Consider the following 26,862-nt stretch of genomic DNA (forward strand, 5'->3'; position numbering starts at 1 on the left):
TTCACTTCTTTGTCTTCTTTCTCATAGGATGACTATAGGTATCTACCATTATCCTGGGCTTGATCAGCTACTCTATAAACTTTGCATTTCCTGATGAGATCTAAGGGTAGCCTGGAATGCATCTTTCTTTTGACCTCTAAATCACCTAGGAGATTCATCCAAAAGTCCTCCACCTGAAACTCATGCTTGTACTTCCTGCCGACTGTCTCCTCCATATAACCATGAGGATCAAAATTCTCTCGCGAGGCAAAGGATGTGAATGAGTATAAAGATAATTCCTTTTCTGCATCTTCCACAGCTTGAGTATTAGGACACACTTCAACTGAATTCCCTAGTATGATGGGCACGGGAATTCCATTTCCATGCTTGTGTCTGGATGCCTTCGCATATGCTGCCAACCGTCTAGTCACCTCAAGTAGAACTATCCTGTATGTTGGATATCTTGGCAACATGTAGGGAGGTGAAGGACACCCATGAACTCTGATGTATGTGAATTTTTTAAACTGAATGAACCATGCACCATACTTCTTCACAAGCTCTTGTGCATCCAAAGACAGTCGATTGTGAATTCCTCCTTGCAATATCCTGGTAATGTTCATCGTGAAGGTGTCATTAACTAACTTGTAGTCACTTCTAGGCGGATGATGCAGATGAACATAAGAATCACAAACTCTTATTTCTCTGGGTCCTCTTCTAATCACTCCTCTGTGAGGTAGCCCTGCATACTCAAAACTCCTGATCAAGGCATATATAACATACGAGCTCATGTGGAATGATTTGGTGGGTCTTAGCCTTCTCAACTGCACGTCCAGACAATTGCTAATGATTCTGGCCCAATGAAGCATTCATTTTCCTTGGACTATCACTTGTATGAAGAAGAACATCCACTTGTCGAAGAAGAAGGCCTGAGAAGCACCTGTAACTCGATTGAGCAAAGTTATCAAGTCTCTGTATTCCTCCTGGAAGTCAATCCTATGTGGTGTATTGGGAATCTTGTTCAGGCGAGGCCGACTTTTGAGCAACCAATTCTTATTGATGAAGTTCAAACAAGACTCAGGGTCATCTTCATAGATCGACCTTGCTCCTCCAAGCTCTTGTAGATCATGTCTTTATGGTCCAGAAGATGAAGAGCTTCGCCTATAGCTTCCTCTGAAAGGTAGGCTAAGATGTTCCCGTCTTTGGTTACGATCATCCTTGATTGTGAGTCATAGTGGCGGGCACACTCGACCATCAGCTCATGACACTTGACTGCGGGAGGGAAACCTGCAGCCTTGATGATGCCACTCTCAATTATCCTCCTCACAACAGGTGATGGCTTGCCAATATAGGGGACTTCTCGAAACTTCTTCACATTGAAGTTTCCTAAGTTGGTGTCTCCGATATTATTCCACTTGGACACGATCCTAGTCTCCAATTCGTCGCTCCTCTGATCTTCCTTGATGAGAGCCTACCGACTAGTAGATCCTCCGGCTTTGGGGGTTGTCATTTGATGCCGACACAAAAATTTAAAATTAGTCTTTAAGCATCATACCTTAAAGCATAGAATTTAAGACCTTTCAAAGGGAATGATTCCAAAAACATTAATTTGAAAATGACATGATAAATCCAAAAATTCTAAATTTTCAAATTAATTATGAATGGAAATTAGATTTTTTTTTTCAAGACTTAGACTTTAAAAGATTGCTATGGAAATCAAAACAAGTCTTGAATAAGAACTTCAAAAAGGATTCTTCATACCTTCTCCTTTGAAAGCCTAACTATGAACCTTGAAAAATGAAGAAAGAAGATCAGACTTTGCTGAATAAGGATTGAACTGTGGTCTTCCTTTGGATGAATTACGCCTCAATTAGCCTTCAAAAAGCTTCGCCTTCCACTAGCTTCTCAAAATCTGGAAATTCGCCTTCAAACACCTTCCAAAATCTGGAAATTATCCTCCAACTTGCTCAATTTCACACCTCCAAATATGTTCTTCAAGTTCGCATGAGAGATAATGAAAGAATGATTTGAATATGCTACAATACACCTCCCCTATATAGGGCGCTCACCCTGATTTCCCTCAAGGCCGACTTGGCAAATAGGGAATAAAATAAAATAAAACTCCTCTCAAAAGATGGCCGACTTGTTTGTAAAGGCACAATAATGATTTTTGAGCGCTCAAGCATAATTTTTTAATTTTTTAAATTAATTCCAAAGCTCAAAGGTGGATTTTTTTCAATTATTTCAAGGCCTAGAAATTAATTAATTAAATTGCAAATGCCTTAATTCATGTGAACTTGATATAGACTCCCCAAATGTCTTGAATTTGGCTAATTTAGTGAAAATTGAGGAACATCAAGGTTTGATCAAGGCTTAATGAAGGCTCTTTGCCTCTTAGGCACTGAAATATCCAAAGTGATGAAGGCCTAAATTATTTCAAGACTTGTTTGAATTCTCATCTAGGCTAGTTTGCTTCATGAATCAAAATCTTCACAACCTAGGTTTGCCATCACAATTTTGCATTTTGCCTTCAACTTAGCCTAAACAAGGTGAATAATAGGTGTTTTCAAGAATTTCTCCCTGGACCCTTTGGAAGGGTCAGGAGCGATTTTTCAAATTAGGTCCTAAATACCTTGTTTTCGACTCCAAAATCTCTCGGAAGGCAAGCTTATGTTTGTTTTGACCTAATCAAAGTCTTGCATTTCAAACTTTTATCATTTCACATGAGGAAATTAGGTGAAAATGTAAATTTCGCCCTGGACCCTTTGGAAGGGTCAAGAGCGATTTTTGCTTATTAGGTCAAAATTCACCTTAATTTGATCGTTGACCTCCTCCAAGGCAATCTCCAGGGTTCATTTATCTCCATTATTGGGTTAGCTCATCAAAACTTTGAAGGAAATATTGCATTTTTGGGAATTTCGCCTTGGACCCTTTGGAAGGGTCAGGAGCGAAATCCTCTCCTGAGCTCAAAATTCTCATTTTTGAAGGTTCAAAACCTCTTCAAGGCATTCCAAATAGGTTCTTTCATTGTAGTCCAGGCTTAGTCTTACTCAAATTTGGGAGAAAAAGGTTATTTTAGGGTTTTTCGCCCTGGACCCTCTGGAAGGGTCAGGAGCGATTTTTCTTGTTTAGGCTTACTCCATCATTTTGTCTTGAATCCACCCCTCAAGGCTAGGCAATGGTCTTCTTCATTCACTCCATCCAAGCTTGGTTTGTTCCTGCAAGGCAAAATAGGGGATTTTGAGATTTTCGCCCTGGACCCTTTGGAAAGGTCAGGAGCGAAAATCCTTCTCTGACCTAGAATCATCATTTTTTGGAACAAAAATCCACTCAAAGGTGGTCTCAAGGGAAATTTCCAGCTTGGTTTAGCCTTGTCTTAGCACAAACTTGAAAGGAATGCACTAGTTTTGGATTTTTCGGTCTGGACCCTTTGGAAGGGTCAGGAGCGATTTTTAGGTTTTAGGGCAATTCCTTCATCCTTTCATCTTCAAATCATTTCCAAGGCATGGAACATCACGCCTCACTCCCATCCAAGTCATGAATAGCAAAATCTTGTCTTAAATTTGCAAGAAAAAGGGAGAATTTGGAAATTTCGCTCTGGACCCTTTGGAAAGGTCAGGAGCGAATTTCCCTCTTGGCTTCAAAATTTTCATTCTTAGCAATCCAATTCCACTTCAAGGCAATTCAAAATTCCTCTCAAACCCATGTCTAAGCTTGGTCTAGTCCAATCTTTGGAAGAAAAGATAGGTTTTAGGATTTTCGCCCTAGACCCTTTGGAAGGGTCAAGAGCGAAAATCATGTTCTAGGCTTAATTGCTTCCTCTTGACCATCTCAATCATCTTCAAAAGGCAAAACACACTTCTTCACACCCATTCAAGGCATAAAATCTAAAAAGTTGCCTTGACCTTGCAAGAAAATAGGTGTTTTTTAGGAATTTCGCTCTGGACCCTTTGGAAGGGTCAGGAGCGAAATTCACCATTTGGCTCAATTCCTTCACTTTTTGATGATTTCTTGCAACCTCAATTCACTCCCAGGGGTAATTCTTTCTATGCTTGACCTTATCCCATACTCGGCTTAACAAAACTTGATAGCAAAAGGTGTTTTTAAGGAAATTCGCTCTGGACCCTCTGGAAGGGTCAGGAGCGAAAATTACAATCTTGACCAAAAATCTTCATTTCTTCACCTTAAAACTTCTTTGCCAAGTGGGATTTCATGTTTCATCATGCTAGGAATAAAGTCTCATGTCCAAGAAAGACTCAAAAATAGGCTTACAAGGAATTTCGCTCTGGACCCTTTGGAAGGGTCAGGAGCGAAATTTCCTTTCCTGGCCAGAATCCTTCGTTTTCATCACTTCTAAACATGCCTAAGGGTTTCAATATGCTCTTTCTTCCTTTCATCATGCCTTTGACACTTCAATTCGACTAAACTGAGCAAGAAATATCTCCTATAGAAATTTTCGCTTTGGACCCTTTGGAATGGTCAGGAGCGAAAATTAAGTTTTAGGCTTATTCCATCATCCTTTCAAGTTGAATTCACCTCTCAAAGGAAGAAAACACTATTCCTCTCTCATCCATGCCATAAAAACCAAAGCTTGACTTGACTTTGCAAGAAAATAGGTGATTGAGGAATTTTCGCCCTGGACCCTCTGGAAGGGTCAAGAGCAAAAATTCTCCTTTTGGGAAAAATCCTTCATTTTTTCAATTTGAAACTTCTTCAGGAGGCAAAAACAAGCTATTCTTCTTCCATTCATGTCAAAAACTTGACCTTCTTCATTGCAAAATAAGAGCCTTTTGGGAATTTCGCCCTGGACCCTTTGGAAGGGTCAGGAGCGATTTTCCCTTCTTGTCCAAAAATCTTTCATTTTGCAAGCTTCCAAATCTTTAAAGGTACCAAATGATGTCCAATCTTCATTCCAAGAGACCCTGCACATGAGAACTTAGCCAAAGTTAGGAAGAAATAAGCTCTAACAAGATTTTCGCTCTGGACCCTCTGGAAGGGTCAGGAGCGAAATCTCCATTCCAGGCCAAATTGCTCAGTTTTCAAGTTTTAAACCACCTCATAAGGCCAAGTTAGGTCTTTTTCTAGGCTAGGAACAGGATTGCAAGTCTATCCAAGGCAAAAAAAATAGTGTTTAGGATAAAATTCGCTCTGGACCCTTTGGAAGGGTCAGGAGCAAAATTCCTCTTTCAGGCATCATCTTGCTCTTCAAAAATCAATCAAATCCCTCTCCAGGCAAGAACACATCAATTCACCTCCAGACATGCCCTAGAAAGCATCATTCAGTCAAAAATGAGAAGAAAAGGAGGTCTACAAGGATTTTCGCCCTGGACCCTCTGGAAGGGTCAGGAGCGATTTTGACATTTCCAGGCTATATGTTACCTTGATTCGCTTCATCCTTCATCAAACTTGATCAAACCAACTCCTTTTCTTCACTGGCTCTGCTCAACCGACTCAGACAAGGAAATAAATAGGACCCTGACAAGAAAAACCCTCTTTCAATCTAGACCTGACCTGAGACCTATTCTCCCTGTTCCTTGATCTAACCAATCTTGACTCTCCTGAAAGGCATGCTTCATTCTGGCAATCTTGAGGCTTCAGGCAGACGACTAACAACCTCCCTAAATAAGACTAGACTTAGCTTGAAAGAAACCCTAAAACGAGCTTCCAAGGTTTAGCCCTAATCTAGCCAGCCCAGGCAAACCACTCACTCACTCAAAACCCTAAAAGCAGAGAGAAAAACAAGCAAAGAGAAAGCAAAACCTAAGGCAAAAAGAGGGGGTCCCCATTCTAATGGGGCGATGTGTGAAATGGTCACAACAGGATCCTTCAGCACAAGGCGGGTGTTGCTGCCGTAGATAGGCCTGGTTGTACTAGAACCACAAGTCGTACCAACAGCAATAGACCGTACTAGTGGACCAACAGACCGTACGAGTAGAGACTTAGACGGCACAATAGTGGTGGACCGTATGGTGGGAGGGATGGATGTACAGTAGGCAACGAAAGCGGACACCATGCAGAGTGATGAGAGCTAGGAGGTGGCCGTACAGGAGGCAGGTACTAGTACGACATGTACTAGTACGAAGGAGGTGACCATAGCGGTTGAGGGCAGCACGACACCCCCTAGAGGGAAGGAGTCTGTGGACATACTGATGGCAGACACGGAAAGAGGGGATGACTAGGAGGAGTTGGCGGTGTTGGGCACACTGGTTGACGATGATATAGATGCATCCTTGGACAGGTGGCTCGGGCAGTTTGCACTTGCACCTCAACTCCCCACTTTGCCTTCACCCCACAGAATGGCAGTTGGCCAAGGCAAGACACAGCATAGGGCTACTCCTATCATAGATTAGGTTCAGGACAAGATGATGTCCGCAGAGGAGCTGGACATGGAGACTGGGGAAGTGGACATGATCAGAAAATCATTGATGTAGAGGATAGCGGGTCTGGAGGACCACTGGCAGGGCTACATATTACACCGCCAGACTTTAGCGATCCAGTAGGCTCCCTTCAGCAGTTCCTTGGGGAGTTACAAGGGATATCGGACATAGCTCGAGGTATGGCACAATTGGCTAAACATATGGATGGCAGCAACTCAACTAACGTTAAGAAGCTATTGCACTTCATGGCTTCAGGGTGTGAGGAGTTTGCACGCCACTTCGAGCAGCGGGGGTGACCCGACAATGGTACGCCGGAAATGGTGCAGGAGTGGAAGCACATGCGATTGGTGGAGGGAGTTGGCACCTTGGGAGCCATCTTGCGCAGTATGGAGGGGTTGTTCCGAGATGTCTACTTGCAGATGAGACAATGTAAGATGGAGCAACAGAAATAGCAACTGTACGTCGTGAAATTTGAGAAAGAGGTGGAACAGCGTGAGCAGTTGGCCACAGTGGAGAAGATCTTGAGGGTTGAGTTGGAGGCGAAGGTGGCCACTAACGATGCTCGTTGCAGCAGGCAGGAGGCGGAGTCAAGGGTACTTGCAGCGAAGGTGGCTGACTTGACTTTGCAAGCAGAGCAGAAAGACAAAAAATTATTGGAGGCTGCACACATGGTCAAGAAGGCATGCGAGCGATGGCTGACTGCTGAGAAGAACCTCCGGCTCCACACAGGACGGCAGCCTTCTTCTTCGGCCACGACAAGGACGCCTCCTCCCCCTCATAAGTCTTAGTATTTTTTGTTTTGTCGTTCCAACTCCTGTTTGTTCTAGTCGTCTGGAAGATGACTACTTTTGGGGGGGGGTTGATGTTAGGGGCTAATAACACATGTTAGTTTATAGTTGTTTGGGGTGTTTAGGTTTTGTTATGCATGGGTTGCCGAGAGGTTCCCGTGGGGTAGTTGGTAGTTGGTAGGTTGTGACGGTTGGCAGCCTAGCCAACCATCGGGTCTATATAGTGTACTGATGGAACCTTGGCAAGTTAGCATTGTACTAGCATATTTGGAATGAAATAAAGATATCATAATTCTGCCATATCTGTTTCTGTAATTGTTATCTATGCTTTAATATACATGAATGTTCTTGTTACATGAGTTGTTGATACATGTGGAATATCTTTGTTTATCCGTGAGTTTACCAACCTCACCGTAGGGACCAAACACTTATAAAAAACAACTTTTATAGCATTGCTCTCATTCTTATGCTTCCAATTTTCAGATCAGCAACTTGCTTGAGGGTTTCAGCAGCTTGCTTGAGGGTTTCAAGGAACACAAAATTCTGGAAGAATTTGGAGATTTGGACGAAAACTCATCTCTCTTGGTGACAGGTTATATCAATATTCAGCTTCAATGTGCATTTGGCAGCCTTCATTGGGGATTTTAGTGTAGATTTATCGGTTTGAGGACAGGTTTCTATCAATTAATTGCAAGGCAAACCTTCTAGAGGTCATCACCACTCATTTCCAGCCTATTCTCAGCCAGCCACTCGATTTTGGAAATAAGGGTATCAAACCCTAGGGTGTATTTGACGTTGTAGCTAATATTAAAGCTGATTTCTTATATTCTATCTGGCTGAAAATTTGTATCAGACTTTAATGCTCAGTTAAAGGTATGTACATAGGTCTTTTTAAGTGGAAGGAAGTTATCTTAATTGCCTTCTTAATGTGTTATGCATTATTCTATATTGTATCAGCTATTTCTTTCACTTAGCATTCAAAACATTGTTCAAAAACCCTCAAAAACCCAAACAAAACAAAGAAATCAGTCAAAGCCGCACTTAATATACGCTGGCCAGAGATTTATCAGCAACAAACATTTGCACATACCCTCAAATTTTGGTTCGGTTTTGGGAAAAATTGGATTGGGGATCTTTCATATAGTCGGGATCAAGGGAATTAATTAAATTAATTATTTAATATTTCCATCAAAAGCATATTAAAAGAATAATATAATTTAATTAATTTAATAAAGTTATTAAGTTATTTTAATGGTTAACTAAGTGAGATTTTAAGATTTTAATAAAGTCACTTTATTATTTCCCATAGTTCAAATTTAAATTAAAAAGAGAGGGAAAACCTAAAAGGTTTAAAAGGTGTCTAGAAGCTTCTCCAGTGGTTATAAAAGAGCATCTTGGGCATCATTTTAGACATGCTTGGTTATTTTCTAATATTGTTTTGGAGAGCTTCTTGGAGCTCGAGCCCTAGGACAAAAACACGAAGGGTTTGTTAGTTTCATTCGTGAAACTATCTGCCCTAGCTAGAGTTGGAGAAATCATTCAAGTACTTCACCGTGCATTCATAGATGGAGATTGTCAAATTTGTTGTCTCATTATGAGACAAATTTGTAGATGCTGGAGGTTTATTGATATTTTTTGTAATTATCTAGTGAGTTTCATATTGATCTCTGTGAAGAAACAATAATATTATATCTAAAGGAATCAATTCATAAAGTAAGAATTGCCATAGAAAATCTTGGTCGCGTGGGAAAATAAAGAATACCATTTACATTGTATGAATCAATTAATAAAAGGGGAGACATATATTATCGGGCCAAGTATTCTTTGTTGCTTGGAATAAATTAATGAAGAGGACAAATTGTGTGTGTTTGAAGAAGGAATGGCTTCCTTATTATAGTTGGTATGATATATTCCTTGAGCGCGGACCTTGCTATTCTCACACGGGTCTTCCTTATGAGAATGGGTTCCTGGTAGGAGGGGGACTCTTCTTGGTAGGGGAGATCTCTATTATGGTGTGAGCCAAATCATTAGCGATTGCATCTTTGTTTGGATGTGGACTTGGAAAGAGGAATATATATGGACACGATGCTTGACTTTGCAATTTGAGGTTTGTTGATGAGATGTCCAAAACTGCTGAAATTGCCTACCTTATATAGAGGTTGAAGGCCTAGCATAGGCCCACACATGCTAAGAGACATTTGAAAAAGTTTCACCATTTTATATTCAAATTTTGAGCCCATTAATGGCATCCTTGGTCAACTCTCATGATCAATGAATTCCTTTGTTCAAACAAGGGGTCCATTAAAGAGCATGTCAAAAGGCAAGGATCTGAAAAAAAGTATGCTTGAAGAACGAGTAGAGCATACACTCCCAAGGATCGATGTTGAGAGTTTAGAAGTTCGCATGCCTAAAGGAAGCGATAATGCGAGGGTTTGGGGATTTGCATGCCTAAGGAATGCAATGTCAAGGGGAACTAGGGTATTGGGATCTGGGATCCCACTCATTATGTTCAATTACATAATGAAGGTCCAAGGTTGGGGGTTTGAGAAATGAAATGTAGGATGCAACCATCCTTGGTCCCAATAGGGAGAGCAATAGAATAGAAAAGATTGATTTTGGAGATGCCCAATATTGAAGGAGATAGGGATCAAGAGTTGGCGATACCTAATGCAAGAAGAATAAAGGGATTTTTGGCATAACCAATACACTGGGATCAAAGATACTACATACCCATTGCCATTGCAATTAGGGAAATGGAAACCCAAAAATTTGATGAAGACAAAGGATTGAGAAAGTACAAGTGCAAAGAATGAAGGAAAGGTATACCAATATTAAGAAAATACAAAATCCCACCCAAGCAAGAATGTGACCCAAATCTAAATAAATTAAAAAAGGGGATATTACTTAGAGAGATCTAATACTGAATGATCTTATTTGGTTACAAGGCATCCTTTTGTATTAAACTAAAAAACCATTTTTCTTAACTAGGTTCTAAGGTTTAGGATTGAGGTTCCGTAAAAATGCTCAATTCCATAACAAGTTAGAACAAAAAAATTGAGAACTAAGAATTTTGTAATTGGTATTTGTAATTATTAAAGAATAATAAAAAGCATGCCAAAGGATAACATGCCAATGACCTTGCTTACATGTGGGCTTCTTCTATACATACAATTTCTTGAAGTAGACAAACATGAGACTATCAAATTTTCATCCTATGGATAAATTAAACACTTAGGAAGTTTTATGCCAATAAATGAGTTATAGGTTAATGTCTAATACCTCGTTTCCATGCAAATTCACCAATGTTTTCAATTCAGCTCTACGAAAGAGAGCATCATGTCCTTCGCCCAACAACAAATCCAAGAGCTACACCATTATTGTCAAATATAATTTTATTAGGGCAAAGAAAAACACTCTCTGAACTTAAAACAACATTTTATCGTATAGAGAAGAAACATGTTTCATTGAATGAACAACAAATTTTCTAGATGTTGATGTTTCTGATTCAATTAGAAGTTGAAATAAAAGCAGCTAAAATGTTGTGCTAACACAAAGGAAAGGATTTTCACAACACCTTACTTATTGGCCATGCAATTGGAAAACAGATCCAAACAAGCACACGAACCACAGGTGCCACTGTAGCACCAACTGCTAAACCATATCGAGAACAAACGGATTGAGGTATAATCTGCTCAACAAAATGAAATCTTAGCTGTTTATTCACAAGTTACCCACTTGACATTAGTCTTGCATGCTTACACATTGGAATGAAATACAATGGCACATAACCTGTTGAAGATAACATAAATAGATAAAAATCCGAAAAATTAAAAAATTAGATAATTTGAAAATGATGCAGTCAAATCACCTTACCTCTCCAAACAAGAGTATCAGAGTAACAGATATTAAAATAGCACCCCATGGTGACACTAAGCCATCCAAGAAAATAGGAAGTGCCTGCCCAACATTACCATAATGATTATTTTTTAACTCAGTTCTTGACTGGGCCTATCAGCATGTCACTGAATGTGTATCGTGGGTGATATACAAAAACAACTGAATTTAAGAATATTCTATACAATTCCAAGATACCTCCATAGCAAGAGCGTTGCATATCAGAAGCGTACACAACAACAAATGTTGTTTTTTCACCACAGGCATAATTTTAGCTGTCACAAATGTATCAATACTATCAATTTCATTATTTCAGCATAATAATATTGTTAATATTTTATTTGGCAAGCACATTGACAATGTAAAACCATCTAGGACAAATGCCATACTTCAATAACTAGAATTGACAGCCTTGATCTAGAATCTAGAATCCACAAGAGAAGAGACAATGAAAGGGATCCCAAAACTTATTCTATGAAAATGATATAGAAATCTATTAAATAGAATTTTGTAACAAGCATCGGTGTTAGACTTAGAAATTGTCCTCCAAAATAATTAGATGGACAAATTTATTTATTTCAAACCAACTAATAAATCAAATTATGAATACTAGGAGTCTTGAAAATAACAAGATCCAGGTCACAATTTACAACCTATGACAGCAGATTTTGAGCATCCCCTTTCACTAAATAACTCCAAACTTCTATGCTGAATAGACAGGCAGGCATAAATACAATTTTAACAAGAGCTTGAGTTACCCTAAGAGCAATAACTCAAATCTGATGTAATTGCAATTGTGCTTTATGGAATATGACATGCATTTTGGCTTTGTGGAACTACAGATCAGTCATGCATTTTATAATGAGCCCCATACTGGCACTCCATAAATGTTTTATCACACATCTGCAGCAATTCAAAATGCACTTTGTAATGAAACCCATTCTAGCACTTATACATAATTTTATTTGCCTATTTAATATTTATGAGTCCAATTTTAACATCCAGGAAATGTACAGTCGAAGCTCGAATGCCACAACCTTAAACGGTCTGACATGAAGGGATGTATGTTGGAAAAGCTCTATATTGCTAACTTGCTTTATTTTACTAATGGGTTTCAATCCCAAGATAAAATATGATCAATAAGATTGCTTCAGGACAATATAAGGACTTGTTTTATTTATATTGGCATAAAGAGAGCACAAATACAGAGCATCTTAAGAGTCTACATCAAAATCAGAATAAGACCAGCTTCAAACAAGAAAATGATTACTCCAAGAATCAACCTATCCAACCAAGCTGAAAACCAAAAATAGTGGACAATCATAACAAACAGTATTCTCCTAGCAAGGAGAACCCAAGGATACAAAACTTGTTACCATGAATTCTTGGATACATAACAAGTACCCTCAAAGTATAAATAAATGTAATCTCCCCTTTTATCCATGAGATGCGATAATAAATAATAATAAAAATAAAAATAAAAATAATGTAATGTAATAAAAATTTAATTTAGTTTAATGAATGATCAAAAGGCATGAAATAAAGAGTTATGACTATTCAAGGATTAAGTATAAAGGAGAGATCATTCTATCAGAAGAGACATGAATGAAAGAAGCAATCAATCAATTTGGAAATAAATGATTATTCTCAAAAAGGCAGTAGTGAAGGGTGGTGACTCACTTCTTGTGAAGGGTGGTGACTCATTACTTGTGAAGAGCGGTGACTTCTTCAAGAAATGGGTATAATGGGCAAATCATTTCATTGAGAGAATCATTGAATAAATCATCAATTCATAAAGGGAACAAGCATTCGAGCAATCAACTAGGATTAGAACCTTACATGACTTTGTAAGTAAATTAAATTATGTTTTCAAGAGTAGCAATAGCATGTGAAAGGGTGTGACTCCTCCGTAAAGAAGATATAGAGAGATATGGAGATAATTCGTTCAAGCATAAAATCATTCAAGCATTTACTCATCAATCCATCAAAAAAATATCTATCAGCCAAAGCAATCAGCGATAATCTAGCAAATACACCAAGCAATCAGTTTTGAATTTGAGGAAGTGTCTTGCAAATAGGAAGAACAAAATCCCTTCCAAGTTCACGAGAGGATAAGGAGGAAACTGGAAAATCCTTATCGCTCTTATCGATTTTGGATGAAAATCCCATCTCGGTCAAGGGGGGGCAAAAACCCTCCAAGGTGGACTAAGAGTTGGAAGGATGAAAACCCTTTCATGCTCTTGGCAACTTAAGGACAAAATTACAATAAACAAAGCATAATTCAAATTTGGGGAATCAGATCCCTCAAAAGCATCCATATCATCAGCAAAAAGAGCAGAAGGTTAGCATTTGCCACCTATTTGTTCTAATCAAACCCTGATAGAAGTCCTTCATTACGCCGAACTCTATTATAATAAGATGGTGACTCTCCACTGCTGCAAGACTGCTGCTGTCAATTCTCCTTCCCATTCATCACTCCTGAAGTGTAAAGTAAAGCTCACATTACAATCAGGTACCTGAGTTGGGAGGAAACCTAAAAGTGAGGAGACTTGTTGAGTAAAGCAAAAAATTGTCAATGCCTAAAGCATAAGGGTTTCTATATATCTCAAGCTGCCGTAGGACTTCTTCGTATACTCTCCGTCTACATTTGGTGAAACTACAAAGCCTGGCATACTCTCCGTCTACATTTGGTGAAAGTACAAAGCCTGGCACTGATTCTGGCCACTTATGGCCTAAAATTTTCAGATGGAGACAAATGGGTCTCAACTTCACCAAGTCAAGTTCCAAAAGAAGGCAGAAAAGCAAGTCTAGGCACAACAAGAAGAAAGCAGTTGTAGATGATGTAATGATGTGAGAAGAAGAGCACAACATGAATGAGAGGAAGATGAAGAAGTAATGGTGATCACACACTCACAAGTAAAGAAAGCACACTACCCAAACCTAAGTAGAAGGAGGTATAAGCCCTTTGAGCAAAGGTGAAGTCAATATTGGTACAAAAGGATCTTTAGGGTCTAGCTTACCAAGAGCATTAGCACAACCATCTAATTCTGCACCTTAGTACTCTCTACTTCAGTTCCAATGCAATCAAGAACATCTTCCTTGTCCTACCTTTACTTTTGATGGCGCTTCAAATATTTAGTTACCATACTCAAGTTTGTTGTTGGAAAGGAAGCTGACTTGTTTAAAGAGACAAGTAGATGCAAACAACAATTTTATAATTAGTTATGCCATGTTATGAAATTAAAGTTGAATATGCCTTTGCACATTACACTTGTTGGCACTACTAGTATACACTTAATGAAAGTTTTGGTTAGTTGCTTTTCTAACAAACACATCCCTCGGTCAACTAACCTACATGAATGTTAAAGGTCAGGGAAGAGAGGTCTCATGTTGGCTTGTAAATATGCTATTTAATATCAAAAATGATGCAGTTACATCAATTTTGTATGTGCAACATTTGGTATGGTTCCTCTTTCTGTAATTTCTCTTGAATTCTTCATTTGTATAAGTTTAACATATCAGTATAATGGCATGTTCAAAGGGTCTCAAAATTCTGAGCCTGATACCTTTTAGGTCAATAGAGAGGCTATAAATGAAAAAGAAAGTAATTGTTATTTGGACTTTCATGTGAATTTACACAGTAAAATGATTATGTAATGTCCCCTCTTCCGGTTTTGCTCCTTGTTAAATAAACCTTCAGAGATATAGAATCTCTGCCTTAATTCCTTTCTAGGAATCTCAACATTCACTAAGAATGTCCTTAGTCTCAACATTCATTAAGAATATCCTTGACCAAGTCTCAACATTCACTGAGAATGTTCTTGATCTAGTCTCAACACTCACTAAGAATACCCTTGACCAAGTCTCAACATTCACTAAGAATGTGTTGAATACCCTCCTTGATTCAATTTACAGAAAGTGAATCGAATCTGGAAATGAATGTGATCTTCAACTTGCTGATGCTGGTGATCTTCCTCCTAATCTCCTTATTGACTCGAATTGCGAAGTCACCTGTTCGCTGTGACTGAATGTTGATGGTTGAAGATTATCCTTATAATCCCCTTGAACTGATTCACTGGAAATGAATGGAGTTATGTTTGCTCGAACCCACTGTCTAATGTATTTAATTGATTGCTTGTTATTCAATCAGGATGAATCGGTTTCACTTGTGTACACTGAAGTGATTGTTGATTCTGCTTCCACCTCAGAAAAGAATGCTATGTTCAGAGTATAGCCTTATCCTTGTGATGGTTGCAGGTTTGATCTGTTATTTGTTCTCCCTTTTTCCAAGATTGTTCTGTAATATCCCTTGGCTAATCTAACCCTGTTTTGCTTATATGAACACCAAGGAATATTGTCAAACATTTGGCATACAATGTTTGAAGCCGCTGTAGTGAATTCTTTCTTTGTCTTCTTTGGGTTTGTAGGCTGCAAATGAAGTTATGGAAAGTTTCTAACAATGTAAAGTTGTTATAGAAATGATATACTAGCTGTTTTAGACCTTTCCACACATATGTAATGACTGAAATTAACTAGTACAGGTAGTTGACATTAAGACAAACACTTGTCATGCATCCCAAAGTACACCTACAGCCATTAGGCATTTAAGCAAACAATTGGCATGAAAGCTAAATGGCTGATCAATGTTGAATGTTACCATGAATGTGGAATATGCAAATTATATCTCCATTAAACATATGCAACCTCCAAATATTTCATGATATAATCATAATAGAAAATGATGCAATGAAGTAATGATTTTCTAATACAATGACCATAGATAGAAAACCTGGTATTTCAATGGCTGCCTTGATATATTGGTTTGATTCTCCTCATATGCAAATCCCTTGTCACATATATATAGCTGTTCAACCTCTCTAAATCCCCTTCTATAGAACTCAAACTACTGTAGCGCACTGTTCACGGCACTGTTCATGTGCACTGTTCATGCGCACTGTTCACGGCACTGTAGTGCACTGTTCACATGCACTGTTCATGAGCACTATTCATGCGCACTGGAGCAGCAAGAACAAACTTGCAATCTGCTCTTAAAACCTCGAATAATTTGTTGATAATCTCTCCCAACAAGAATGATATAACTCCATGTGCCAAAGAAGGATGATTCACAACCAATTATAAATGTTCTCCAACAATAAACTTCAAACCCTTGTAGAAAAGCTTCACCAATTTGCACAAATGAAAGAACTGAAGTATTCTTTCCCACAACTACAATAATTCAGGTGTTATTTCACACCTTCAAAATTGCTATCAATAGGAAGTTTTAGTTTCCTATGATCAAAGAAGAAAATTGCGAAAGCCCTAGGCTCCACAATAAAAATCAATCAAAATACTATTCATCAACTGGATGCCGAGAATGAACTCTTGCCTTTCCTTTTATTCTTTCCTTAAGAGAGCTCAAACACCTTCCTGGCCAATGTGGGATAAAAGATTTATTCCCACATTAAATTATTCACTTAACGCACTTTATTATATTAAAGTGACTTTATTATTATAAAGTTACTTTAGAACTTTATAATAATATTAAAATATTAAATAAATCACTTAAGTCACTTAAACTTTAATATCTCTTGATGTACTTGTCTGATTGCTAAACCGTCTGAGCCAAGAGTCGACTCTCCCTGTTCTCCATGTGATTGGATGCCTGTCTAAAAATAGAAACCCTGAATAGTGACTTACTATAAATAGTAAGTATGTCGAACTAAGCCTAGAAATAGCTGCAAAGGCCCAATCAAGGTTGACACTGCCAATAAGCTCTGCTCAGGTGTCTTTCTATTAATAGGAACCCTGACTCTCCCAAAATAGTAACTTACTATAAATAGTAAGTGTGCCAATCTGAGTCAAAAAACCTGTGCAAAGGCCAAAACCTGAATCCAACTGAAGAGTAATGTCTCTAATCACCAAATAACTGCCACACAAGGCCCTCTATCAATAATTATTAGCCTACGAGGGTCAAATGATAGGCTAATTCTTACAAACTCTGATGCTCGCAAAATGGGGACATTACATGTTCGATGCCCTTCCTCAAATGTAGTGGAGGTTATTTATCCTCCCCTATCTGTGGTGGAAAGACCACCACCAATGGTCATGTCTTTTAGTGGCAGCAACCCCTTTGAAAGGTCGCTGCCTTTCCCTTCATCGCTTTTCCCAAACCACGGCAACATTCATAACAAATCGTGAATGCCAGTAATTATTAATTACAAATACATTAATCAGGATATTATAATAATAAGGATCAGTTAATAATAATCACTATTACTTAAGGATACACATAATCGGAAGATAATTAATAATAGAAATCAATTAATATCAATATTAGATATCATTTGTGCCTAACTGTTCTAATCTGATCTGATCTCATCGATGGTCCATGTCACTGGATGCTTTGATTCCTTTCCTTTATATCTCTCAATGTGAGGGAAAGGTCACACCTCTTCATCATGTATGCCCTTTTGCAAGGGGCACAACCTTTCACAATTAGCGCCCTTTTGAAAGAGTGCAGCTCTTCATTATATCTGCCCTTTAAAAGTGATACAACCTTTCATAATCAGATCTGCACTTCTGATTCCCAAAATTATCCCCCTTCAAATGAGTTCTCTTCTCCCTTTTATACTTCATATTTGGGGGAGTCACAACTTATCACTTCATGCCTTTTAACCATTCATTTACTTAATCAGATTTTAATTATATTCATTTATATTTTAAATTTTTTTTTTTTTTTTTGTATCTTAAATTTATTATTATTATTTATTATTAAATTATATTTCAAAGTGCGGACATTACAGATCACCATATGTAATGAGCATTGTTAGGTTCTGACAAGGCAGTTAACTTGATGTTACCATTCCAAAAGTAATTACAAAGGCAGTCAAGTTACAAGTTCAAGATGTTTTTTTGTGTTAGGGCATTTTAAATATATGTGGCTTCTCATTCAAGGCTAGAAGTAATGACTTGTTGTCGAGTAAATGTGCTCTTTGTACCATCTTAAGTAGATTTAGGAATTCACCACATGTTAAAGTTCAACTTCCAATGATCAAAACTGTCATCCAAAGGCCATGTCCACTTGAACTTTGCAAATTCAAGCTGGTTTGTTCTACAACAGCTTCCTAAGGCCAAAAGGTGGGTGAATTCTCCAAACTAGAACATCCATTATATTCACTACAAATGGCACTAATAAATATTAAAATTAGCCAAACCCTAAGGGATAGTTTGGAGTAACCATTGGCACGCAATATTTCAAATTGCATAACATATATGATTTTACCAGCCAAATTGTACAGTATTCGCAAACTCTAACAAACATGGTCTAGGGTTTCAAACCATTTTACTTTGCAAGTTTGTAGTCATTTGTAATGTCCCCATTTTCGGGTTCTCTAGTCGTGCACTTGTTGTTGACTTTTTGGGTTTGCGTCATCTTGTTCAGAGGGGTAATTTCATTTTACCAATGAGCTCAAATGCTTTAGAGGAGTCATATGACACTTTCATGCTAAGTCACCAGGTTCGATCGAATTTGAACCTTGAAGTTTGAAATTCGGTGAACTTGAAAAACTATGCAAAAAATCGATTAAATTCAATTAAATTAGAAAAAAAAATTAGGGTTTGTGATAAAGTGTTTTTTATTTTTTTGGGTTTGCGTTTTAGGGTTTTGTCGTGGATTTTATAAAAGGGCGGCCGCAGGAGTTGCAATCACACCCACGCGAGTTGCTAACGGAGCCCACTCTGCCCGACCGCCACACGAGTTGCCAAAGGAGCCTTGTCTGCCTGACCGCAAGAGTTGCTCGGCCGCCACCAGTCGGCGATGCCACCAGCTCACGTCGCCACCTACAGTCCGCGACGCCACCTGCAGTCCGCGACGCCACCAACTCGTGTCACCACCAGTCCGCGACGCCACCTGCAGTCCATGACGCCACCGGCAAGCATCGACACGTCTGCAACCAGTCCGCGACCTGCACAGGTAGGCCGCCATTTTTTTTAAGTTTATTATTTTTTTTTTTGTTTATAATGTTAATGTTTAAAAATTTATGATTTTATATTAATAGTTTGTAATATTATATTATATATTTTTATATTTTTTTAATTTTTTTTAGGTTTGATATTTTTATAAACAATTTAATAATGTTGTTTATAAATTTTATTATTATTTATTTAATAATGTTGTTTATTTAATATTTTTTTAGGTTTATTATTTATTTATAATGTTGTTTATTAAATGCTTATAAATTTATAATGTTGTTTATTTAATATTTTTTAAGGTTTATTATTATTTAATAATGTTGTTTATTTAATATTTTTTTAGGTTAATTAATAGTTTATACTTTATAATGTTTATTTATAAATTTATAATGTTGTTTAATATTATTATTATATAATTTATAATTTTATATTAATGGTTTTTTATTATATTGTTTAATATTATATATTTTTAAAAGGTTGAAATAAAAGTAGTGTGTTTTTTAATTTTTCTTTCCAAACATGCAGATTTTCATTTAATGGCTCCTCCCAAATCAGCTTCTGAGGCATGGAAGCATGTGACTCGAAATGGAACTCACATCAAATGTAACATATGTCAGGCAAATATTATTGGAACTTTAACAAGGCTTAGGGACCACTTCCTTGCTAATACAGGGGGTCCAGGTGGAGGTGTTCAAGCATGCATAGGTGCGACTCCAGAACTTAAAGCTATTCTAGAGAAAGAGTTGGTTGCTTCAACGATAGGCAAAATGAAGAAGCCACAAAAGAAACAGAGAATTGAAGGAGATATATCTAGATTCACATCTGCCATGTCTTCCTCTTCTGTGCAATCCGAAGCGGCGAGTGTACCAAAACAGAGTGGAACACTGAACAACTTTTGGAAACCAGTAGAGAAACAACATGTGGATGATGCAGTTGCAGATTTGTTTTACACAAGTGCTATTCCATTCAATGTTGCGAGAAATCCTCATTTCCGTAATGCAGTTCAGAAAATTGTAGAGTTTGGCAAAGGGTACACACCCCCAGGTTCAGAGGCTATCAGGACAACTCTTTTGCAGAGGTCAAAAGATAGAGTGACTGAAAAATTAGCTAATGTCAAAGCCACTTGGAAGGAAACAGGTTGCACTATATTGAGTGATGGATGGTCAGATATGTGTCAAAGGCCATTGATTAATGTTTTGGTGTCTTGTCCTGAAGGTGTTGTGTTTTTGAAAGTCATTGACACCATGAACCGCAAAAAAACTTCAGAGTATATTTTTCAAATATTAGAGGAAGCCATTCTTGAAGTAGGGATGGAAAATGTGGTTCAAATGGTAACTGATAGTGCAGCAAATTGTGTGGGAGCTGGGAGGCTGATTGTAGAGAAGTACCCACAGATATATTGGAGCCCATGTGCAGCCCATTGTCTCGATTTGTTGCTTCATGACTTGGCTAAATTCCCATGGGTAAATGAAGCTATTCATAGAGGGAGAGCAATTGCAAATTTCATACGGAATCATCGTCTCACATTGAGTATTTATAGGCAGCATGCATCAAAGGAATTGTTGAGGCCTTGTGAAGCAAGATTTGCTTCATATTATATCACTTTGAAAAGAGTGGTTGAAGAAAAAGCAGCTTTGAGGTCTGTTATATGTTCCAATCAGTGGGAAAGTTCAGTGCTTTCTAAAGGCCCCAAGGGGAAGAACATAGAGCAAATCATCCTAAACAGCAATTTCTGAGAAAGTGCAGCAAAAGTTTTGCTTGTATGTGAACCAATTGTTGACGTGCTTCGTATGGTTGATGGTGACACTCCTTGCCTTGGCATGCTTTATGAAAGCATGGACCGATGTAAGGAATCTATTCAAAAAGCACTAAATAATGAAGAAGCAGAATATATGCAGATATGGGAGACAGTTGATTGCAGATGGAAAATGATGCACACACCTTTACATGCAACAACTTGCTTTTTGGAGCCTAAGTTGTTTTCTATTGATAGAAGGGGTGATAATGAAATCATGGCAGGGCTTTACCAAGCCATTAGCAGGTATGTACCAAATCCAGAAATTGCAGCACTAATCAGAGATCAAAGTTGGCAATACAAGAGAGGAGAAGGGATGTTTGGAGGGGCAGAAGCCAAATATGACTCGCCACGTATGCCTAGATATAGATGGTGGATCTCTTATGGATCATCAGCTCCTGAACTGCAAGAGTTTGCTATCCAAATTTTGAGTCAGGGAGCAAGTTCATCAGCTTGTGAGAGGAACTGGAGTTGCTTTGACCACATCCATTCCAAAAAAAGGAACAAATTGCTGACTAGAAAGTTGGGAGATCTTGTCTATGTTCGCAGCAATTTGAAATTGCTGATGAACAAATCAGCAAAGAACACTTCTTTACAACAAACTCTTGAAGGCATAGCAATGCCAGATGCAGATGAGCCTGACTTTGCAGATGATGAACTGAGTAGTGATACAGATGATGATGATTTGGCATCCCAGCCAAGTGCTCTTGATGACTTAGAGTTATTTTAAAGTTCTAAAGTTTTTGACTGTTATTGTACCTTTTTGACAAAAGAACATCTTTGCAATAGTGAAAGCATATGTTTCCTACGGTTTATAGTTTATAAATGTGTCATCTTTTTGTAATGATTTCAAATCTATTTATCAATGTTAAACTATTTACGCAAATTTATAGATATATTACACATATTTATTAAAAAAAAAATTTAAAATTACATATGGCGAATTTAATTCGAATTTTATACATTTCGAATTTTTTCCGCATCGAACTCCATTCGAATTTCAAAGCTGTCGAACTTCGAATTCGAATTCGAACCTGGTGACTTAGCTTTCATGTATTATTTCTAACTTCTAGTTTGGGCTCCAAGATTCTTGGAGGGAGCATCTATTTATAATTTTATAGTAAATCACCCAATTAGGTCTCTTTATCATCTTTCATCATTGGGATCTCTTGTACGCAATCAAATTTCAATTGTGATGCATTTTGACCATTGTCACTAATTGGGTGCATTATTGAGCTATATTTAAATGTTTTAACTAAGGTTGCATTTTTAATTAAATTTATTTATCAGGAACCTCAATGTTATAGCTCATTAGAATGAGAATGGAAAGTTTTAAATGATGGGATGCTTAAAAGTGACTTTAAGTGCCGAAAATGTCTTAAAAGTGAATTAAATCACATTTTGGAGTTAAAAGGCTTATTAAATTAAATGATTTTAAAAGGGAGTTTTTGGAAGTTCCTTAAAAGGCTTATAAAAAAGGGGAATTGAGAGCTCATTTGGTATGTTAAGTTTATTATTTTCTAATTATTCTCTAGAGAAAACCCTGTGTGGTTCTAGAGATTTGGACTTGGTCCATCTCAGCCTTCCTGAGGACAAAATCCCTCTTGAATAAAACTAGCTAAGGTAGTGAAAGATCTACTCTGGTTGGTATTTGTTGGAGATATCTCATAGGTATTTCACAATGCATTTCTAGTTTGGTTTTGCTGAGTGCTATTCAAGTTTCAAGAGTTTTTTTGATACATTTTCCAGTATACAATTCCAACTACCCTGAGATTCACATTTTCGCTAATATCTCCAAAAATAAGTCATATTATTTTGGGTATTGTCTCAAAGGTTTTCTTATGGCTAGGTGATGAGGATACATATATAATATGTGGGTTTTGGTTTGGCATTTTTTTCTAGCTCAAGTCACCCCTTGTAGGCAATGCCCAACTTGGGTATTAGTATGTGGGAATTTATGAGGTATTTTCCTCTGTTTGAAAGCTACAAAATTATCTTTCGGAATCGTTTAGGATATGCACACCATTTCTATCCATTTCATGACCTTTGGAGAAGTTATTGAAGATTAGCATTAGTATTGGTACGTGGAAATTTATGAGGTATTTTCCTATGTTTGAAAGCTGCAAAATCATCTTTTGGAGGCATTTAGGATCTACACCACCATTTTTATCTATTTCATGACCTTTGGAGAAGTTATTGAAGTTTGGCATTAAAACTACAAGTGTTAGTTAGCTAATTTCAATATCAGTTCAGTCGATTTCATGGCTGCATTTTTTGGGTATGTTTGAAATACATGTGTAATACTATTTTATGAATTGGGTTGTTCATACTTTTAAGAAATATTGTAGTTTCAAATCAGAAATTAAATATATCAGCCCTGTGGATTTCTGTATATTGTCACTGATTTGTTTAATTGCTACATGCATTTGTATTTTCTGCACTTTCTATATCATTCAAAATCATTGCAAAGCACACTCCAAGCACATTTCAAAACAAAAACAACTAAGGGAAACAGGGCAGCACATTACATCATTACCTCTGAAAGTACGGTAGAACTCTGTAACCTTTAATGTCACTTACGAAGATTCTAACAAAGCTTTAGTATTGCTCTAAAGATTTCATTTTCCTAAAATACTAATGTGGCCAAAATTCCACTAGAATTCCCCTAATTACTGCAAAAATTGACAAAAACGAAGAATAATTTGCTGCAGATTCCGTAGCTACTTCTCATCACAGTTAACAGGTTCGAAAAACTCACTCCATTCTAGATGTTAAAAAAAAGTAGTTCTCCGGAAATTTTTTTTAAAAAAAGTAAAATGTCCATATTGCAATTGAGAAATCCTGACCAAATGCAGCAGATCAAGCCAGTCCAAAAAATCTGGACCGGGCAGATTTGAATCGGATCCAGCCAGATTTGCTAACAATGTCTCCCATTCAGTAAATTTTACAAATTACATAAAGCCATCAGGGTTCTCGGCTCTCTTCATAAAATCAGACAAAGCACATTATCATACAGGGATTTAACTTCCATGAACACTAAAGTTTTCGTTTAAATTTGCCCTCATATCCACAAAATATAATAAAAACAATAATAATTTTTCTGCCCCTATAGTGTCTCGTAAAGCAGACTTCATCCAATTATTTAAACTCCTCTTGTTTTCCGGCCTTTTATAGAATCTAACAAAGTCTATTAAGTCTATTAATAATCCCCTTGCAAACAACTTGTCCAAATAAATCTACTCATAAGAACGACAAAATATACCAAAAACTGCAGTATTTTACGACTAACTTTAACTGAATTTCCGAACCATACCAAAAAGTAATCAATCTTTGTAGACAATTATTCTGCTATTTCTCAGGTTTCTAGAATCTATGAAAGCTTAGAAAGGCACAAAGATTTCATTTCCCTATACAGCTTTAAAAGGCACAAAGATTTCATTTCCCTAGATACTAATCCATCTAAAGTTCCACTAAATTTGCCCCAAATACCCCAAAAGAGAAGAAAAGGAAGCTCTATTTTGCCGCCGATACCTCTGCAACTTCACATTTTGCCGAATTTAACAGCCGAGCTTATAATCTATTAATCATAAGATCGGATATAAAAAACTTACTTCTCTAAACTAATCCAGCTAAATATCTCTAAAATCACCCTCTAAAAACACACTGTTCGAATCGTACCTGCATACTTGCGATCCTGCGGCTTTCCGGACTTTCGCAGCACCTCCAAATCGACCAAACTGAGCGACATGAGGCCGAGCGTCAGCCCAGACATCAGTCCCGCAAAAAGCACCAAAAATAAACATATCCCCACATAAATCCAGAACTTGGTAGCGCAGCATTCGTACTGCACGGCCATCCCCGAAACTTCAAATCGACAAAAGTGTGGCTGCTTCAGATATTACTCCATATCAGAATGAATGAAAGAATTTTAATGGTTCGATCAAACAACTGAGTGTTAGACAATCAGATACTTCCCTCTTTGCACTTTTACTCAGAATCAGATGCTTTAAAGAGTAAAAATCATCCAATAAAACGTACGAGTTAGAGTTATGTAGAAGAAACTGAAATGAGAAGACTGTGGTGACGTCATTGAGAAGAAAGTGAAAATTAAAAGCCTGTGGTGACGTCATTGAGAAGAAAGTGAAAATTAAAAGCCTGTGGTGACGTCACGTGTCCGTTAGATAAATGAAGGAGGGTGACATCAGACATGTGGCTATAATTTGTATTTGTATACTGGAATAGACAGTGTGACAGTGTGGGTCTTTATATCTGGAAAGAGAGATTTGTATATTTACATTTTTTCTTTTTCCTTTTTTATGTTTATTTTAGGAGAACGTCATACCTAATATTTATATGAAATTAAGTTTATTTTTTATTTTTATTTTTAAAACTATATATATCCTCAATTCTATATATTCTTCATCCACATGTTTTGGTATATATATTTATTACTATTTAAACAATAGACTAATTATACACATTCATAATTATTTTCATGTCTCTTGTTCTTTTGTAAACATAAGATCAATCTTGTAGTTACAAATTTAACCTCTAAAATTGTAAAAGTCAAATTTAAATTGTGGTCATTCCTATCTTCCCTGAAACTAACTATACATGCATTTTATTTGATTTATTAGCATGTCCTTTTTTTGAAGGGCACTCAATTGGAGTCATTGATCATCCACTCCAATTCAAGCATTTTATTTGAGTATCATTCACATTAGGAGGACAAAAATTTTAATTTGGTGCACTACAATGAATTTAGATTTGACCTTTCATTCTAAGAGCATTTACATGGCTAAGATTTGTTGCCTTCGATCATTCACCTTAGTTTCAAGGATGTTGAACTAGAAGAACATGTCTCCTTTCAATATACCAACTATCCTTTAAAGGTATTTTTAAATATTATAATGAAAGATGTGGTATTTTTTTTAGTGTGTCAAATTTCAAATAAAAAGAAATGTAGAAAAAGTAGATATGAATCAAGTGAATCACCAAGCAAAAAGTGCACATTCCATATCATTTCTACAAAATGCAAGGCATTTTCATGGGCACATGGATAACCTCTATACCTAGAGATACAAACACATCCCCAATCCTATGTATATTTATCTACACTTTATTTTGTACATGCACATGTTTTAACATGTTTTCTCAAAACCATATATGATTATGTCTATTCAAGTCCCAATACATCCATTATGTATTCTTATCTAGCTATTTCCATTTCTTGAGTCATTTCATTGAAACTCGTAGTCCTAAAAATGACTATGCAAAAAAATTTCATGCCTCAAGCAAAATATTGGTCATTTTGAGTTAATTTTGCTTTCTGTTGTTATCCTCAAAGCTTAGGGTTTAGGGTTTTGCACATTTTACTAAGTCTTGCTAAAACCCTTGATCTTGTTCTATTTCATCGTTATATATATATATATATATATATATATATATATATATATATATATATATATATATATATATATATATATCTATATATATATATATATATATATATATATATATATATATATATATATATATATATATATATATCCCCCCCTTCTTTGTCTCTTTCCCTCCTATCTATCTTCATCGTTTTCCCTCTTCTAGATCTCTCTCCTATCTCTCCCTCTATCTCTCCTTATCTCTTTGTCTCTTTTTTCGTTGCTCCCTCCTTATCCCCTATATATATCTCTCTATCTCTCCCTCCATTTCTCTTCCCATACCTCTCTCTTTCTCTCCCCATCTCTATTTTTTGATCTCTAATTCTCTTTTATTGTCTATCTCTTTGTCTCTATCTCTCTTCATTTTCCCCTTTATATATCTCCTTATATCTCTATCACTCTATCTAACCATCTATATATCTCTATCTCTCCCTCTTCCTTTATACCTCTCTATCTCTCCCTTAAATTATCTCCCTATCTCTATCTTCATCTCTCCCTCTCCCTCTATCTCTCTTTCTATATGTCTTCCTCTTCCTTTTCACTCTATCTTCCTCTTTTCTCCTCTATCTCTAGACGTGTGTTCCTCTCTATATCCATCATCTCTCTCATTCTTCCTCCAT

At 37.0% G+C, this 26,862-nt stretch overlaps 1 protein-coding gene across 3 annotated transcripts in view; it reads right to left on the reverse strand.

The window, feature by feature from the left end:
• Positions 1 to 24,850, reverse strand: part of LOC131049113 (DUF21 domain-containing protein At2g14520) — a 101,909-nt gene extending 77,059 nt beyond the window's left edge. Inside the window, exons 1-5 of one of the 3 annotated variants that reach the window (XM_057983136.2) lie at positions 24,480 to 24,850; positions 11,234 to 11,310; positions 11,015 to 11,098; positions 10,716 to 10,829; positions 10,421 to 10,507 (exon numbers count right to left, since the gene is read on the reverse strand). In XM_057983136.2, coding sequence (XP_057839119.1) covers positions 10,421 to 10,507; positions 10,716 to 10,829; positions 11,015 to 11,098; positions 11,234 to 11,310; positions 24,480 to 24,657 — 540 coding nt within the window. In that variant the 5' untranslated portion in view covers positions 24,658 to 24,850. The remainder of the gene's footprint in view (positions 1 to 10,420; positions 10,508 to 10,715; positions 10,830 to 11,014; positions 11,099 to 11,233; positions 11,311 to 24,479) is intronic. The other 2 variants (XM_057983137.2, XM_057983135.2) reach the window with 2 other exon arrangements.
• Between the last annotated feature and the right edge of the window lie 2,012 nt (positions 24,851 to 26,862).

The sequence above is a fragment of the Cryptomeria japonica genome, chromosome 3 (genome assembly GCF_030272615.1).
Source record: "Cryptomeria japonica chromosome 3, Sugi_1.0, whole genome shotgun sequence".
NCBI lineage: Eukaryota > Viridiplantae > Streptophyta > Pinopsida > Cupressales > Cupressaceae > Cryptomeria > Cryptomeria japonica.